This window comes from Dreissena polymorpha, chromosome 3, assembly GCF_020536995.1.
Source record: "Dreissena polymorpha isolate Duluth1 chromosome 3, UMN_Dpol_1.0, whole genome shotgun sequence".
Taxonomy (NCBI): Eukaryota; Metazoa; Mollusca; class Bivalvia; order Myida; family Dreissenidae; genus Dreissena; species Dreissena polymorpha.
Genome location: NC_068357.1, coordinates 12,019,065 through 12,038,332, shown reverse-complemented (window position 1 = coordinate 12,038,332; position 19,268 = coordinate 12,019,065). Strand labels below are relative to the sequence as shown.

Sequence of the window (19,268 nt, the reverse complement as noted above, 5' to 3'; positions counted from 1 at the left end):
CAGAATTGCGGCCGGTGGAGCAACATAGCAGATGAGTTAATAGCGCTAGTTCTTCAGACAAATAACTTTATTTTCAACCTATAAAGCATATTTAACTGTAGGTGGGGCCATCTAGCTGTACGATCTGGCTTTGGTTCTGTTAAGCCCTTAGAGTAATGAATTTCAGAGTGAAGACCATAGCGCCTTTTCCTAGTCAAGTATCGGGCAGCTGTATGTCTTTTCAGAAATGCACATGCCTTCTTTAGCATGTCATTGTGATTGCTTTTAATAAGATAGGCAATAAACTCATAACCTTTAGAAAAAGGAGCATCTGTAAATTCAGATTTCACTATTTCAGAGTCAGCCAGACCATGATTGAGCTTAAGGATTGTGATGCGGATGCGGCCTGTGCAGTTCCGGGAGAAAGTCACTGTCTTGGGCATTGCGGTCTGGTATCAGGTAAGCACTATTGAAAGCCTCACACTTTTGGGGGGTCTGAAGCCTTGTGCTGTCAATACTATCTGGTTCAAGTACAATTAGAATGCATTCTTCAAGCAGTACTTCATCAGATATGGTTATCTCAAGCTTACAGTTCTCGGGCAGATATGACTTCGATGTGTTCTTGCCAGCAGAACCCCGACAGGCCAAACTATGCGTTACGCACTATTTTCCACAGCAACCCTTGCAGACAAAAAACAATACTTGAAATTACTTCTGGCATTTAATTTCTAATTTCCTTTACATCTCTTTTGTATGTTTGTTTGCTCTTTTTAACTCTGACATGCCATCTTGCTCGGATTGATAGAGCATACCTGTTTTGTTTAGAGCCGAGTCCCCAGCTGCTCGAGTTTGCCGTGTCAATAATGATAAAGCCATGGCATGATGTGTCCTTTATGTGTTTCCTTATCTCAGTGTTGAACATAATTGCCAGTTTCAGGGGGCCTTAACATTGTCTTTTATTAAAGGTCTGGATGATCCTTGCCTGACTCCGGGTTTGTGTACACCTCAATCCGACTCCCTGTCCGGTACCGAGGCCGCAGTGGTGCAGCGCTTGTGGACGATCCATCAACATCCTGAAAGGTCAACACTTCACCAAGCTGGGAAAATTGATCCTGATAGTCATCTCCAGGTAGTGAAATGAATTTACACTGAACTACAGAGGAATCACACCCACATGACTTTTCCGACATTAGTGTGGCCCCTCGGGCAGGAACTCCTTAGCAAACATGCTTTTTTGCATGGGGACTGTGGCATTTTTGCAAAACTTAAGCTTTCAACACTGGATTTTAAAGAGAACACTTAATAAAATGTAGCCAACAGGACTTATTTTTATGAGAGAGACTATCTGGATGAGCAACAAATGTCGCATTGTGTCGTAAGCTGTTGAAGGAGCGATTTGCGCCATTTTAAGTGTTAATTTTGGGTAGCAGGCTTGTATCGGCTTGAAAGCTGCAAATTATTCCTCTCATCATAATAGCATTAATTATTTTAATTGCAATGTGTATGTTTAGATTGTAAGTCAAGCTTTTAATAATAATTTTCTTGAAAAACATGATTTTATATGCTGTCAGTGAGTTTTTTGAGTGAAAAAAGTGCTTAAAATTAAAAAAAGTCTTCTTTTTCATCAAGAAAAGTACACTGATTCACAATCAATACATTTAATTGGGCCTTTTGCTGATATATTGGTGAATTTTGCATGCAATGATACCAGTTTTTGCCATAAAAGTGACGCGTAACAATAATTGGAGACACAAAATCAGCTGTTGTCACTAAGACTAAAAATCATGCATTCCGACTTGACTGCGGCCAATTTAGTCACCGCTTTAAATGGCCATTTAAAGGCCTTTACCCCCATCCGTATGCACTGAAATTACATATTCATGGTGGAAATAGTTCAAATCTCATGTGGAGAAAGTTTGAAAAAGATAGGACAAATTTGAGTTCCCTTAAAGGTTACATTACACTAAATCATTGTGTATCCCTCCGTGGTCCATTCGAAAGTAGTGCCTATTTCTAAAGAGTTCCTTTTCTCTTCTTGAATATAAGCCATTTAACAATGTGAGACATGTCTTTTGTGGTTATTTGTAATATCCTGTATGTGTCTGGAGTACTTTGATACCTTGGATTGGAAGCTAACTTAAAAGATGGACTTTTTAGGGTGTGTTTTCTATTGTGTGGGGCTTTTGTCGAAATTAGGATTCCGAAACACGTTTTTCTACGGTGGGTTCATTCGACAGCGATTTACTTTCTTAGAAGTTGCGAGACGGTATGTTTTTGATTGAAGTTATTGGAAGAGGACAGATCCATCTTTAAAATGATACCAGGTTCGGAAAAATTGATACGTCGAAAAGGCAAGAAAAATGCTGTGAAAGTTGTCAGTTTTATAATGGGACCCTATGGGAATCGGAATTAGTGTAATATAACCTGTACCACTGTTATGTAATACGATACGCAGAATTTTTATTATAGGTTATATTCCACTAAATCATTATGTATCCCTCCGTGGTCCCATAGTGCCTACTTCGAACGTGATCCGTTTCTCGTCTGATTTAAGATAAAGTAAGCAACAACACTCATGTTTTTGTGTGGTTATTTTATGAATCCAATATGTGTTTGAAACATTTGTGCACACTTTTTTAGGAAGCCGTTGAAAGTTGAACGCGTGGGATGCGTTTAATAAAGTACTTTGCTTTTGTCATAATCTCACTGCCAAAACCCTTTTTTCAGAGATTGCATGCATCTGGGCCAACGGAATCGTCTTTAAATTTGCATGAATTATCTGAGTTGCTATAGAAAACATATTTATCATCAAATTTATTATAGACTTGCACAATCTGATAGAGGAAATGCAAGACAAATGCCTCGACATTATACGTTTCATAACGGGTCTGTAAAGGAATCGAATTAAGTATACACTTAACTATTTTTTGTGAGTACATTGTCGTAACGAACGCCTCGATAAACAATAAGAAAAAACAACAATATTCTTTACTGATGCAATATGTATAGAAATATGTATAATGGATATGTTCTGGCATAACAGGTAAACGCAGGATATCATGTTAAGGCTCTGATGGTTAGTATAATTATCGTTTTGATAGTTTTGAATTTTTGATCTATGATTGACAAACGGTTAACAAATATTTGGTTACAACGCACATTTTGTTATTAATTAGAGCTACACATCATCGGTGAGGTATTGCTATTTTTCTTAATTCCTTGCAGTCCTAAACAACAAGAATGTTGCCACTTCATAATGGTAGAGTATATCGTTTAGAGCACACATGTCTGTAATGATTACCCATAAGCAAAGCTACTTATTTGATATGAACAGAGATAATCATCATGCAATTACGTATTTATTTTCTCTCAACAGGGTTTTCATAATGAATAATGCAACTCCGATAGGCAGTATGACAAGGGAGAACACTCGCAAACAGACATTCAGTTTAACTTAATAAGTACTGCAAGGTTATCTTTTTCGCATTTGTTTTTAATTTTATAAACAAGTGCTCTATACCAGCCGAACGCTCATCAACTCAATATCATTGCACGCATGTGTATAGATTTAGATAACTGGTATGTCATTAATTGAAACCACATCATCTTGGCTACATTTGAATTAACAAATAAAGTCAGCCAATACGACACGATAAAAAGAAAGCAGGGTCGTAAATTTAGTTCATGCATGTGAATAATGTATATCCTGGTAAAGTTCGTATTTATTTTCATATACTTGTTCTTAAATGAAGGGGAATAATAGCAAAATTGATTTATTATGACGAAACCTGAAATGTCGCTTTTGAATGTTAGTTTTTATTTATATATCAGAGTGACTATTAACAATTAAAAATTAATGATTATACTTATAATTATGATCATAATTTATTATTTTTGTCTTTTATTTGAGCACATTTGTATTATACTAGACAGAACAATCCATAGGAGACAACACTTAACGTTATTATTTCGGACACTCAGTTCGGATTTCGGAAAGGGAGATCAACCGTTGATTCCGTTTTTATACTCTTGTCAGTAATCCAAATTATCTTAACCATAATACACGTCTTTATGTTATTTTTGTGGACATGTTTAAATGTTTTGACGAAATTCCCAGTGGCTGAAAATGTACAAATCCGGAATCCAAGGTAAATTGTTAAGAATCATACGGGATATGTATAATAAAGTAAAATCATGCGTAAAATCATGTAACACATATTCCGACTTTTTTGAATTTGCAGTTGGTTTAAGGCAGGGAGTGGAAATCTCACCGATCTTGTTTACATTCTTTGTTAATGATCTTGAACTTTATTTGCAAAATGAACCTAATTCGGGATTATTTTTGACGATATTGTGTTAATGCTTTAATTTTTTGCAGACGATATGGCCATTTTTGCGAAATCGAGAGGAATTGCAAACCACTATTAATATTTTGCACTCTTATTGTAAAACATGGGGACTTACTGTCAACACAGACAAAACTAAAATTATGGTTTTCAGGAAGAGGGTCAGAATTTTGTCAAATGAAATATGGAATTTTGATGTCAAAGAATTAACTGTTGTAGACGATTTTAATTATCTTGGCACTGTTTTCAATTACACAGGGAGTTTTTAGCTGAATCAATAATATTTAGCAGGTAAAACAATTAAGGCATGAAACCTACTATTCAACATTGTAAAAAGTACGAACTAAAGCCAAAGATACTTGATTCATTTGTTGGCTCTATACTTATCTATTCAGCAGATGTATGGGGATTTACGCAATCAAAAGAACTAGATAGAATAAATCTGAAATTTTGCAAACGTATTTTAAAACTTAAAACTAATACATCTAATGCGGGCGTATATGGAGAGTTAGGTCGATACCCTCTGTTCATTACAAGGTATATACATTAATATATATTATTAAATACTGGAGTAAAATTATACATACAGATAATATAATTATTAAAAAGGTTTATGAGCAGGCCAAAGCAGATTGTCACGATGGCTTAAACAAATGGGTATATAATGTTAAGTTATTGCTAAGCAATCATGGTTTCTCTTATATTTTTGAAGGCGCTGAAATTGTCGATTTTAAATCATTTATTTGTATCTTTAAACAACGTATCATTGATAATTTTATTCAGGAATGGTCCCAGAGCATGCAGACAAACCATGTTCTTACTACTTATGTACTTTTCAAAACAATTTCCATTACGAATCATACCTCGATTTACTACCTAGCAGCCTAATAATGTTTTTTGTAGGCTAAAACTATCGGTTCACCCACTAAGAATACAAACCGGTAGATATGGTGGAAATAGAATTGCTAGGGATCAGCGTTATTGTTTATTTTGTTATTCACATGATATTGAAGATGAATATCATTTGATGCTTATATGTTCATTTTTAGAGGAGATACGCAAAAAATATGTACCAAAGTATTTTTACCAACGCCAATCGATGTTTAAACATTTGGAAATGTTGGGCATTGATTACAAATCCAAATTAATTAAAATTTATCTTTTTATTAAATACGCATTAAATAAACGAAACTCGTTGTTAAATGTAAGTTCATCCTCGTAAAACAAGGACACATACTTTAACATTTTGAATTACATTATATGGATGTATATCACAATCAAATGTAATAAGCTTTATAATAAAGACCAGGTAAACCGTATATACAGGTATACCGTAGTTACTGAAAATATATGATTACCGTGACATGAATGTTCTTAATTATTCTTTGTTTGTTTTCTAATATTGACGATGTACATTGTGCAAGTCATAATAAAATACATGTTCTGTTCTGTTAAAATAATTAAAGCTAGCTCAACAGCTTTGTAATATTCAAAGCCAAGAATTTGGACTTTATACGCTTAAAAGACTGCGTTTGACTAATATTCTTTATCATATCAATATTCATAAACTCATTTAATATTTACAAACTTGGACCACATATCTATAATTTTAGCATCATACAAGCACGCATACACATACATTTTTAAACATTATTTACAACCAACGCAAAAGCCAATCCTTTTGAAATCATGAGATAGTTATATAACGAGACTTGTTTAAAGACCCTTTTCGCCACGGTTTATTTCTGCGTTTTTTCTCCAACATCGGTTGTCTGCATTCTCTTCGTCCATTTGTGCTTAAGGTAGAGCGTCACTGCGATGAGGAGGAGCAGCAACAGCAGAAATAGACTCACGGGAAGGCCGATCTGCAGACCGCCAATTCCTTTCTCTGTCGTCATGTCTGTTAAATTTTTATATATTTATGAAGCATTCAGGTTTTACAACATATTTATCTCACATAACCTGATAACATTGTTTCATAAGATAAAGTGCTTTGTTTTATGTGAATTTCATATAGAGAAGTAGATGCCAGGTTATACGAAATAATATTTTTTATTAAGTTTATTGTGCTATAATATAAACAATAACTAGAACGTTTTACTTACGAAATGTTGCTTGGGCAAAGGGAGATATGGTATACCTGTGTTACATATGTCATTTTGAGAAATATTTTCGATGATGTTGACGGTAGGGTAAGTGCATGTGAAATACTCAAAGAAGTTGTTACAAACGCCTCCTTTTCCACAAGGATTGGTCGATGCCATGCATTCATCAGGCTCTATCATGATTAAAAATATGCATACAATTATGCATGAAGAAGTAAGTTGTAAAAACAAATTATTGACATTAATTTCAGCAGTATATTGATGTTAATTGCAGCAGTATATTGATGTTTCCATCAAAAGCATATAATTAATTCAAATATTGTATAAATATTATACCCACACATATATAACATAATATACGTTTGTATATAATATGAAAACAACTAGTTGTAATAATGAGGGAACATTTAGTTGGCAATTTATGCACTTTACGAATATTGACATCAAAGGTTTTGTCCATGCAAATGGATATTTACCATATAACATCATCACACTGCAAAGACTTTCTCCGGGGGTTCTACAAAAAGAACTTTAAATATGTGTTTGTGTGTGTGTGCGTGGTAAACTAAGATTACTATTTCATGTTCAAGTTATACAGGAATTGAGGTATAAAATAATCAGTAATAACGGAAAACATCAAAAGCGTAACAGGTAAATCACCCGTCACTTGAATACGCCATTCCGCATGCTTGGTGTATGCCTTTCATACTAATGTCAGTTATACTGTCCCATTCCCCAGTCTTCAACAGCCTTGTGGTTTTTTCGATGGTAAATATCATATATCTTGGACCAGATGTTAAAATGCTGAAATTATAGATACAATATTTTTCAACAGATGCTTTATCTGATGCTTTAATTTTCAAATAAGTTGATGAATTGCAAAGTACTCTCTTTTCATGATGTTAATTAATGATCTCAAGGGCAAGCATATTTGTATATTGAAAGTAGGGCAAGTTTGAAAGGGACATTGTTATTATAAACATATTATGCCATGCTAAACATCAGAGAAGAAATGAAAAATATTTGCTTCTCACGTATCTGATTGTTTATCAGTCATGAACGGTAACGCAACAGTGTATCCTCCAGTAAAGAACTCCATTTCATACGATCGCTTAAAGTACGGTGGCAATGTTCCCTCTGGGTTAAATGTAGGACCATCAGAATGACAAGAAGCGAAACTATTTCCGACGATTACACGAAGCTGAATAGAGCAAATATGCGCTATTATAGCATACATTTGTCAAGAAATGAAAACTTCATGTTTATATCCATGTGTCACTTTGCAACGTTTTGAACTGTTACTGAAGTCTAAGCTTTGTTTGGGGTTGATTATGGACGCATTACAATGAAACTTGCAATAAGCGTTAGAAATGCCCATCCTTTTGAAATAGTATCTACATACCTTGATGGGTATTCTACAAAAAGGTCCAGAGGTGATGTATCTTGAGGCACCGGTAAATTCAACCAACGAACTAGAATAGTCTTCAGCATACAGAGACAAAGTGATCAGATCTCCTGTTTTGAAATTACTGCGTGTGGCCGAAACAAATATTTCACATGTGTGCTATGAAAAGATAAATTTTTCATTTCAGTGAATAATAAGGCATTCTCTGTTTTAAAATTTGATACATATACACACTTTATATTTTGAAATTTAAACAATTGTTTTCGACCTGAATTGAACCCATTTAAACTAATTAAGTTAAAGTCATTTTCATACACTTCAAATAACATATTAACCGAATAGTAATATAGTGAGTACTATATACATACGGAGTTAAGAACTGCGGTGGAAGAAGGACTATTTGCGTCTGGGTACGTCTGCCAATAGCAAGCGACTCTGTCACCATCTCCATCGAACGGGAACAGTCGTATTGTGATATTGCAACCGAGTGGCAATCTTAAACAGATTTAGCAAAAGCCAACCATATACTATGAAACAGTAAAGCATGTTACTTATATGTTTCCTTTTTCAAGTGTCAGCTAAATATATTCTTCATGGCCATATACACTTGGAGACTTTTCTTACGCAGCACGTACGCAAATCAAAAAAGCTCCCTTATTTTAGAACGGATTTTGTTGACATTTGGACTAATTCAACTCATATCTAATACTGCATGTAAATTTAATAGAAATTGATCAACATTAAAATATAAAAAAATAACAAATTAAAACAATCACTGAAAAAGTAAAATACTCAAAATTGTTCATTGTAAAATAAACATGCGAAAAGTAAAACGCATTAACTTACACGTCTTAATGACCGACCGGCTTGAAACATTTCGCTCTTAAATATTCATGCGAGCCATATTGTTTTTCTCATTATTGTTGCGTTAACATGGTTTTAAAACCCACCTAGAATGATGAAATTCAAATTAAATTTGAATTATGTATGATTGTAATGCACTTGAAGACTTTTCGAACGCATCAATTTTCATGAGTAATGAGTAAATATTTTGATTTTAAAATGTAATTGTGATCATTTTCCTACAGTTTGTGCCAGCAAACGATAAAATCATTCATTCGTGATGATCGGATGCTTCAGCAAATGAGGAAGGTGCGCTGCAACATGCAAAATGCGCTTCTGAAATTTTATACGAAATATATTGATTTTTAAATTAATTTTGTGGTTTCCTGGTGTATCAACCACCTAAAATGAAGAAAGTTAAATAAAATAAGAACAAGATAAGTATTGATGCAAAGCATCAAAGGGCGTCGGTAATTTCATTGTAAAAGGCACTCAATGAAGTTACATGGAACGATTTTTTTCTACTGTAAATATTAATATATTGGCCGATTATTTTAAACAAAATAGAAAAAGATGCTGGTATAACCATTATCTATAATTTTGTGTTATAACCCCCAAATAACCATTATGTATGATGTTGTATTATAACCCACAAATAACCATTATCTATGATTTTGTGTTGTAACCCCCAAATATTTCATAGTTCATTTTATTTACATTGGTTTCCCTTTTTTAACTGGCATCCGTGTGCAGTTTTCATTAATGGAACAGAACTGTGTAGGTTTTAAAAAATCTGCTTCATCTTGTAAGCGTAATTTCATATTTGTCTATACTTCAAGGGGAGATGATTCTGAACTTATTCTTACGTTGCTCATTTACGATAGGGGTTTAGTACTCATTGATATGAAAACACTGTAAAAGTTTGAAATTTTATGAATGAAAACTGTAAATTGCATAAAGAAGCTGCATTTCACAATACTTTGAAATTCAGTAAAAGAATATAATAGATTTATTGCTCCGATATTCATCATTTTCAACAGGGTTCGAGTAATACTGATATTAAAACACTTAACAAGTTTGGAAAGATTCAGACGAAAGTTGTGAAATCTTCTAAACAAGTGGAAATTGTTTATTTTGTCAAATTTAATAGAAAAAAAATTCTGAACTTATTGTTCCGTTGTTTCTCATTTTTAATGAGGTAAAAATGTTCATTGATATGACGACTCTGTAAGTTTGGAAAGAATCTGATAAAAAATGTGGACATAATCACCTAACCAAGCAGTTTTTCACTTTTATGTTTAAATTCAAAGAGACATAATTCTGGACTTATGGTCCGATATTGCTCATATAGAGAGTTTGGGTTGGGTCCTCATTGATAAAAAACCTGTGCAAGTTTGGGAACAATCGGATGAAAATTTTGGACTTCGAACAACGATTTCAAAATTTCTCAAAATTCTAAGGAAGATAACTTTGGATGTAATGGTCGGATAATGCTAAATGGCCCATACCACCTGGATAGTAATACGTGTCGCACTTCGCGCTCTATATGTGGTTCTTAAAAAAAACTCCGAGGAGTGCTTGACTCTAGGGAAACGGGTTGCTGGGACACAGCTCCTCCTTGATAAGCGGCTGCTTCCTTTATCGCAACTCATTGTTACAATCAATAATACGTGTCGCGCTGGCGCTCTATATGTGGTAGGGATAGTACCTATGGTAGGGCCTATGATAGACAACCATAAAAATACATGGATAATAGATGTGTTGTTTGCATTTATTTGTTAATATAAAAACACGTGTATTTTTTATAAGATATTTAAGTGATGTAAGAAATTTTAATTAACGTTGTCACCACGCGGCAGTCATTAATTTTAATAAAAAATGTCCAATTGTAGTGAAATGGATTTTAAAATGTCTACATAAAATAAACCTTTATTATATTTATTAACCTGACTTAAAAAAAATTGTCAGCCGCCGAACTGTTCCGTTCGTGCCGGAACCCGGGATTGAACCGGGGGCCTTTAGATGATTGTTGCGTAAACAACTTCAGTCTAACGCTCTCCCAACTCAGCTTTTTCGGCTGACATCATTTATGTACTGCTATTTGGTGAAGTTGTGTATAGCGATCGTTTTTATATGACTATTAATAAACTAATACATTGTACGTTTTCGTACCACTACGCCTTCCAATAAACTTTCTTGTGCGATAGGTCGTCAAATATCGTACTACAGTGATTCTCCTCTAAATAAGCAAATTAGAAAAATCACAAAATGAATATATTTTGATTATGTTTTGTTTTTATACAAAACCAGAAAGTTTCGCGTATTTGCCCATTCCCTGTGATCTTTCCCCTGTGATCAGTTGTGGATCAATTATTAATTAAATCAATTAGCTTTGCATTATTGGCAATAAATGTTGAAATAAATGTAATAGGCAGAAATGCAGTACTTATTTACACTAATTTACACAAAAAATCACCACTATGCAAGATATTATTTAAACAAAAATATATACATTGATCCGTAAATAACTTCTCCCATAAGCGAAAAAAAAATTCATTACATACTAGTCGACGCTCACCAGAGCGACGCCAATCATATCGCGTTTCACAATTTACACGTGCAACAATATGAAACCACAATTTGCACACGTTCAAAAGCGCCCGATTGGCACGGTTGAATGATTATAATGAAATCTTGCACATAATATAGTCAAATGATCACATGTGCAATTCTAAATCAAAATCTTAACTAATTACTGAGATATTAAAGGTTGAAAAGTGCTGCGTAAGAAAAGTCACCAAGTGATGGATCAGCGACTATTCTCTCCCCTACAATATACTTAGGAAATAATTCGTGCACGTTATAGTTTGTTGTCGAATAACCCAACAAACTATAACGTACACGAATTATTTCGATTCTTACACGGTTTTTACTAAATATTTATACAATGTATCTTATTTTTCGTGTGTACTATTTTATGTGAAGTTCTCTCATCAATACGCCCACAGTTTATTGTCGAATAACCCACGGCCGGAAGTCCTTCTTTGTTTATATGAAATTTTGCACGTGCCGTGTTATAATTAGATATAATCCGAGACAATGAAACTATTTATATAGGAATAAGCAAAAGCCACATAATTTTATATTTACATCTGATTATGTTTGTTTGACCCTGAAACAAAGTTTCTTACACGACTATATTTTCGTCACAATTATTGCATGCAAAAAGCCTTTTACCTGTATACGGGCAAAACGTTTACGAGAGGGCTGATATTAGGTCTTTTTGTGTCATTTCTCACTGCCATGCTCAAATACGCTTCTCCTAAACCATCAACCAAAGTGCCGTTCTCGTCAGCAAATCTGCAACGACATATGACATTATTGCACTTACACTAACCTATTAATATAAAGAAGTGAAACTCCAGCTGCTGGAGCAGTATTGAATTTTCATTAAACACAATTAGTTGGTCCTTTATTTAAGGCAAGTGACCGATTGCCCAAACAGTACAAAACAGCACAATACAGCACAATACAAACCAACATAAACACAAAATATGAATAAAGCTGGGGTCACCGCCTTGGAACGGTCAATGCAAAGCATTGGGGGTTTAAACCTGGTTATAGAGCGCTCAACCTCACACTTGGCCCAGCAATATTCATAATACATTTAAGTGTAAATAAAATTTAACGTCATAGCATTGTAACTCAAATTAAACAATAATAAAAGGGAATTAAAACGCATTCAATTTACTAATAATTAATATTTAATTACTCAATTGCATTGAAGATACAAGAGTAACAGAGCTACAACTTTTGACGAACGATCAAATAAAAAGCATTATTAAGCATTGGGAAGGGGTAGGTATACCGTCTTTCCGTCTGTCGGAAATTTGTGTCGCGCTTAAGTTGTTAAATAATTCATTTGTGAGTGAAGTAACTACAATGTTCATTTGCGTTAATGAGCATTTTTGTTCTTTGTTTTCAACATCATGTTGCTATTGCTCTTTATTTTAGCTTTTTAGCAGCGACAACCACATGAATTTATGTACATAAATTTAACTGATATTGTGCTTGAAATGTATATTCACGGTTATCCCCAAGTGCATTTGTTAAGTTGTCTCGTGTGTTGCGATCCTTAGACGTGATTGGTAGCAAAAGAGAAAAGTGGGTGCATACGTGACCGACGGATACTTTTTGACTCTTGTTTCTATTGTTTAACTCAGAATGTATTATTGCAATTTGCAGGTATTGTTTTAAATGATAAATATTATTTATTCATTTTCAAATTCAAATACCCTAAAATAATGTTATCTTTGTTGTGACCATCGAACGTCAGCTCAGCTGTACCAACGCCAGACTCCCAATCGGTTTCAAAGAAACTGGACGCATCAGTGAAATATAACTTTGACAAGTTGGCAACTGTTTTATTGGGTATACCACAACCCTTTATACATAACCAGCTGTATCCTCGAAAAATCGGTGGTTTGATTTTACTGTCTTGTGTGGAAAGCAGGCCACGTCGGAACTTCTCATCAATTGATTCTAGACAACGTTGAATTACGAGCGGTATCCTGGTCGAGTTGCAAATGGCTTTCGTTGTAGTGATTGTGTCACGTCCCTCCCAAATGAGCCGGTATGAAATTGAAATCTGCAAAACACAAGACGTAACATAGACAGGTTAAGTATTATGAAGATTTTTTCTGACGAAAAACCTTAACGTACGTAGTATAATTCAAATGCCTTGTAAGAGAGTAGTTTCCTGCCAGGCAGATTACAACAAGAACAGAGGCCGAAAGTTTTGTTTTTTCTTATATTGTATGAAACATGTTCATCCTATGTACCAACACGCTTATTGTAATCAACAATTATAACAGCGCTGTCACAAACGGACAAACATTGTATAACCCTCAAAGTAAGTTATAAGAAAATAATATAGGTGTTTGAAATAGAAGTATGATATTAAATTTAAAATATAAGTATTAGATTAAAAACAATGTTCTGAGTATTAATGGATAACAATTTTTTTCCACTTTTTTAACAGTTGTCATCGAAATACCATAAAGCGCTATCACACAGTGCAATTAATATGTGCGTAACCCGGGCGTTAAAGTTATACGTATTTTTTGCACGAGCAGAGTATATTATGCACGCGCGCTGCCGATGATAAAAAAACACAAAAACAAACGACAGTAGCAATAAATAGAATATGAATCTAAGTATATTTATATGGACCGCCTGTGCAAAACATTGACGTATGACGTCAATTAGATGTTACATCAGCTAAAATGCATTTAACCCTAAGATACGCCAAACAAAAGCTTACCATTAAGAAGAGTAAATCGTCACAACGTCAATATAAATCGGTATATATAAAATGAAAAACAGATTGGTTATGTAATATGAGAATTAACAATATAAATATACCAAAAAAAACCCAAACAAACAACGAACCGAGGCGTAACTTGTCGGTCTCCAGTGGACGGACGCTCCAAATAGTTCTTGCGCAAATGTGATTTTCATCAAACTAATCGACATAACCATTGTAGTAAGACAAATTGCCTTCATTTTTAAGCCAATTAACACACTTTAAAATTTTTTGATGGTATAACACATCCACTGTAAAACTCCATGAATTGTTAAACCTGAATTTACGTTTGCATATCGTTTTAGGCTTGTATAAAAATGTTCTAAGATTGCATATATACATCAATTTAAGTATTGTATTTGATATTCTTACTGAATACGTTATTGTTTCTTTTAAATGAAGGTTAAAACTAATACCGCGTTTATGATACACATTCATAAGGTTTTAACTTAAACGCGATAAAACCATGCACACATCGTTTAATTGAAATTTATAATTTTATGGGATTATACGCCATGTGTACTGTACGTGTTTGGTCGGACCATACAGTGTCCTGAGATAAGCGTTATCACAAGCCATTTCCTGCCGTTTAATATATGAATGTATGAATTTGTATTTCAAAAAATATCTATAAAACGAAGGACCTGATCTTTGACCAAAACTCCACACGATTTTCCTGTAAGCTTGAAGAAATCAAAAGTGTCACGAGCGCAGATAAATAATTCGACGTTTGTTTATTTTGACGATAAGACAGCCAATAACGATGCTCTTGCGTAAAATGTACGCAAACGTACCTTTGCATTTCTTCATTCGCTTACTCAAGTGTTTTCATTTTTTATTTCATATTACATGTTTATATCCGAATGTACATTTAAGAATGCAGACGTAAGAATTTTTCCAATCACTTCACTTGAAAATAACATCAATTACAAATTTAATTAAGATATCAGCTGATGAAAATTTAAATGTTGCGCTTTAAATTCATTTTTAAATGCAGCAGCTACACAATAGAGGGGTTTTTGCATTTTGCTATCCAGTCGTAGTACTCAACTTTTTTTATGGGAAGTCGTGTTTGTTATGATATTTTTAAAGACCTGTTAAGGGAACCTTAGAATAATTTGCTAAAGTGACAGTAATTCCTTTTCAAAGTAGTTTTGAGAAAAATGACGAAACTGTTCGTTATGTATTATCATTTAGCTGCGTTTAAGGACAGGTTTCAAGCCTTAAACATTGAACAAATAATGCATGTTGTACGTCTAATAAAAACAACAGATAAAACATTAAGAATTAAATGAATAAAGTAAATGTACACTTCTGGAATATTTAGTTTGATTTATTTTGTATTTCTGTTCATATTGAAACCATATAATCATATTGCAATGAAGTTGAATACATCAACATACTGCATATAAATACATAAACACATTCTAAATCCAGGCATCTTTAAAACAAATCTTAACATGACAAGAAACCCAAGTGTTGTATCGGTGTTTCTGTACCCTCCACTTCAACTCTTGAAATGACAACGATGTTTGTTTTCTTATTTCCGCATACAAAACAAAGTTTGCATGATATTCAGCAACAAAAACGACAGTTCTATTGATAGTCAATTTCTAAGGTTCTCTGATGACATTCTCCGTCATATCCATAAACGTTTAAACCAATTTGATTTCAAAATACTTAAGAATTGAATAGCCTTTTTTCTGCATTTCATCGGTGTATGAACTGTCGAGAAAATCACGCCTAATTTGCATAAACGCCGACGGCGTTTATGCATAAATTAGGTGTATTTTTCCTGACAGTTCATACCCCGATGATATGCAGAAAAATGCTGTTCAAATCTTATAATTACAACGGAATTGATCATAAAGCTGAAATTCTATCGTGGTAAGGGTCATACAAGTCATTTTTAATCTAGCGTATGAATCTATTTTCAGTTTCGGTTTCATCTCCGTCGACCGAGTATATCGTTGAAGTTTACGCAAAAAATATAACGTCATTTCGCTATTGACCAATAAAATCAACGCCATTAAGTTTCGCGCAAAACATAACGTCATTTTGGCGACTTGTTTATGACCAGAAAGTAGCGACATGAATATTCATGTTTAAATTTGCATACGAAGTGGGTTCATCGGAAAATGAAAAACCGGTCACGTGAACAAATTATCCAATCAGAATGCACATTCATATGGATGTGATAGAAGTTGTAATTATTATTTACACAATGCTGCAGGTACAATTCAAAGTGTTGAACCCGTAAGCACTAACTAAAAATAAAGTTTCTAGGGGCTTTTGTATTTTTAAAACGAAGTAACTAACACAACAGTCATATACACAGTGTCGCATGTACCGGATGTAAAACATTGTGAATCAAAATCTGATGCGCTACTACATGGCAATTCGGAGCTAATCGCATTGCAAACGCTATGTTATAAAAGCGTTTTTTTTCAAGAGCGTAACACTTGCTTAATTTCCCTATTTCGTTTGAAGCTTATTTATTAAACGTCTCAATTTTTTCCATAAGTGTCATGCACACGTATTATTTCGCTCGTTGTAAATAAAGTTTTCATTTAATATAATTAATAGCATTATTCCAAAGTTTGAACTTCATTAATTATAATAACATATTCAAGCTACCGAGACGAATTAAATGTATCTTGAATGGCTTTAGTTGTGATGCCTGAAATAGACATTTTATTTTAAGGAAAAAGATTTCATTTGTTATAAATACATGGAAACATGGTACCATTTTAGCGTTCGTGTGTCGTATGAATAGATATATTCGCGGGATATTATAAAGGAATTAATTGTGTCACAAATAAATGAAAACGCGCATTTTGTATCTACAGAAATCTATGTAATCATACCACATCTAGCGTTGAAATTGTGACTTTTGCTATAAGGAACACTGGCTGTTTAGGTGTTAACTTTATTTTACGAAATACTTGACGAAATTTTCGTTGATTTTTAGCGTTATAGAGACTTTAAATATCCGCGCTTTCCATAAAATACTAATTTAACATATTATCAAAGCTACATGCTGTACCTGAATTCAAAGACCTGAAGGCATTTAAAAAATGTTCAGTGGTGATTGGTTTATCAAGTTTCGGAAACGGGATATCAAAGTTATTAAAATCATGCGAGCCAAAAAATTGTTCACCCTCGTCATTCGAATATAAAAATTGTAAAACAGCATTACTTAGTGTAGAGAAATAGTTATAAAAATCAGCATTATAAATGTTGTTACTCTTTTCATTCTTATTATGTTAACAATTATGCATTGACCCCCTTGGTTTAGCGTGCTTTTATTTCTCTAATTCGCAAAGTTTACTAATTAAAAAAAACTGATTCTTTTTATTTATAACGTATTTATTATTAGATGTTTGTGAGCAAACTAAATATCTACCTGTAGTTTTGCACTTATTAACATTTCTCATAGCTTGAAAACATATATTTTAGCTTGAACACACTCATAATCGAACCAGTCTGCATTCTTCACATGCGCTTCATCATTATAGGAAATCTCGTATGTAAGGTAAGTTTAAAAAACAACGCTTCAACATAATTTTCACATATCTCTTCCGGATAATCAATATTTACATGTATCGAAAAACTAATTGGTACATGATCGCTATTTTCGTTTAGATCTTCAATCGTAAAAAAATTAATTCGCGAACAATCGCATTCTTTTGTTAGCTGTAATCAATTAACGAAGCGCCTGTTTTCGATATAAATATAAACATGTCTGCGCCCATAATCTACCGTTAAGAATGCGTAGACCTGTTGATTTACAAAGGTTAATGAACAGGGAAAGCCAGCGTAAGTCTTGACTCTTATATCTGCAATGTGTAATGCCTAACAGTTTAATCTAATAGGATCTTAACTCACACCAGTCAATATACACATTGAAATGCTTATGCTGATTTCAAAAGATTTATGCGTATAATATCACTTTAATTTAAGTCTAGAAAATTGAAAAGTATTTGCTGTCGAAATTGAAATCAAAGTTTGAATATGACTATGATTATAACAGTTGTACCATGAATTACGCAAATGTCTTTATATATATATATATATATAATATATAACTGAGAGGGCCCTTCGATGATGTTGGTATAACTCTAGGCCCAATCCATTTGTATACATCTACCTCAAACATCTATTATATGTAATTGCTTGTAAATGAATGTGTATATACAATAAAATATGTTTAAACTAAATATATATATATATATATAATATAATATATATTTGACTTTAAACCGTTTCAACAATACACTTTAGTTTGAGGTTCAAGTAATGTCAAATTATACAATCAAACTTGGTATTTCTTTGTGACATGTATCTTCTGAAGTTAAAGTAGTTACAAAACGAAAATAAGCTTATTTACCACTAAAGGGTCGATAATACCCGAACGCTCTCTCTCTCTCTCTCTCGCCGTACTTATTTCTTTATTGATTCAATATTGTAATGCCAGAAATAGGTGTTAGAAGTTAGATCAGTTAAAACCTAGAAAAAGATGAGACCAAACTATATTGATTTGGCAGTCGTCAGAACAATAGGGGAATGGATTCGGCTGTAGAGTTTTCTAGATAGTTCTTAGCACTCGTTTTTGTGAGGATTGAATGAAACCAATCACTTTTTTAGTACCAGGGACATTTTTTTTTAGATTGGAATAAAGATAAGTAGCCCCATTTACCGAATAGTTGACAAAATTGTATACAGCGAAGTATCGTCTGCCATCATGCGAAATGGGAAGAGGATATCTCGCACAATTTCATTTATAATATGGGGTCTAATATGGGCAATTGATGAATGTTATTGAACAATTAAACATATGTATTTATCAATAACCTGGAATGGGATTACATAGCGGGTGTATGATGTAAATAGCAATGTCACAGTAACAAACTATTTTAAGTAATGTTTTCGTCCATTTATTAAAAAAAATTGTTACATCAATTTACAAAATGTGAAAAAGCCTTTAAGCCGTAATATGTATGGTCCGAATAACAACTGCGCTTGTTGAGGATTGTACATAACCAAAATGTATAAGTACACTAAAATCACTATATTTTTAATCGGCAGTAGTAATGATCAAATAAATTTATCCTTTTTAACAAAAACGTTCTGAAATGCCTTTTTTAACTTGGATTATAGTGAGTTTTTGAATGCCTTACACTTGTTTTAAAATCTTGCTTCAATAATGTTTTATGTTAATTGAC

The 19,268-nt window shown here is 33.4% G+C and overlaps 1 protein-coding gene across 1 annotated transcript; it reads right to left on the bottom strand.

The window, feature by feature from the left end:
• Window positions 1-5,473: 5,473 nt before the first annotated feature.
• LOC127873342 (uncharacterized) lies at window positions 5,474-14,423 on the bottom strand. The gene is made up of 10 exons (XM_052417189.1): window positions 14,130-14,423; window positions 12,974-13,326; window positions 11,916-12,038; window positions 8,204-8,330; window positions 7,833-7,994; window positions 7,465-7,631; window positions 7,091-7,234; window positions 6,907-6,947; window positions 6,466-6,603; window positions 5,474-6,225 (listed from the first exon to the last, which is right to left on the bottom strand). The coding sequence occupies exons 1-10, from the start codon at window positions 14,241-14,243 to the stop codon at window positions 6,065-6,067; spliced, it is 1,530 nt and encodes a 509-aa protein (XP_052273149.1). The 5' UTR covers window positions 14,244-14,423; the 3' UTR covers window positions 5,474-6,064.
• Between the last annotated feature and the right edge of the window lie 4,845 nt (window positions 14,424-19,268).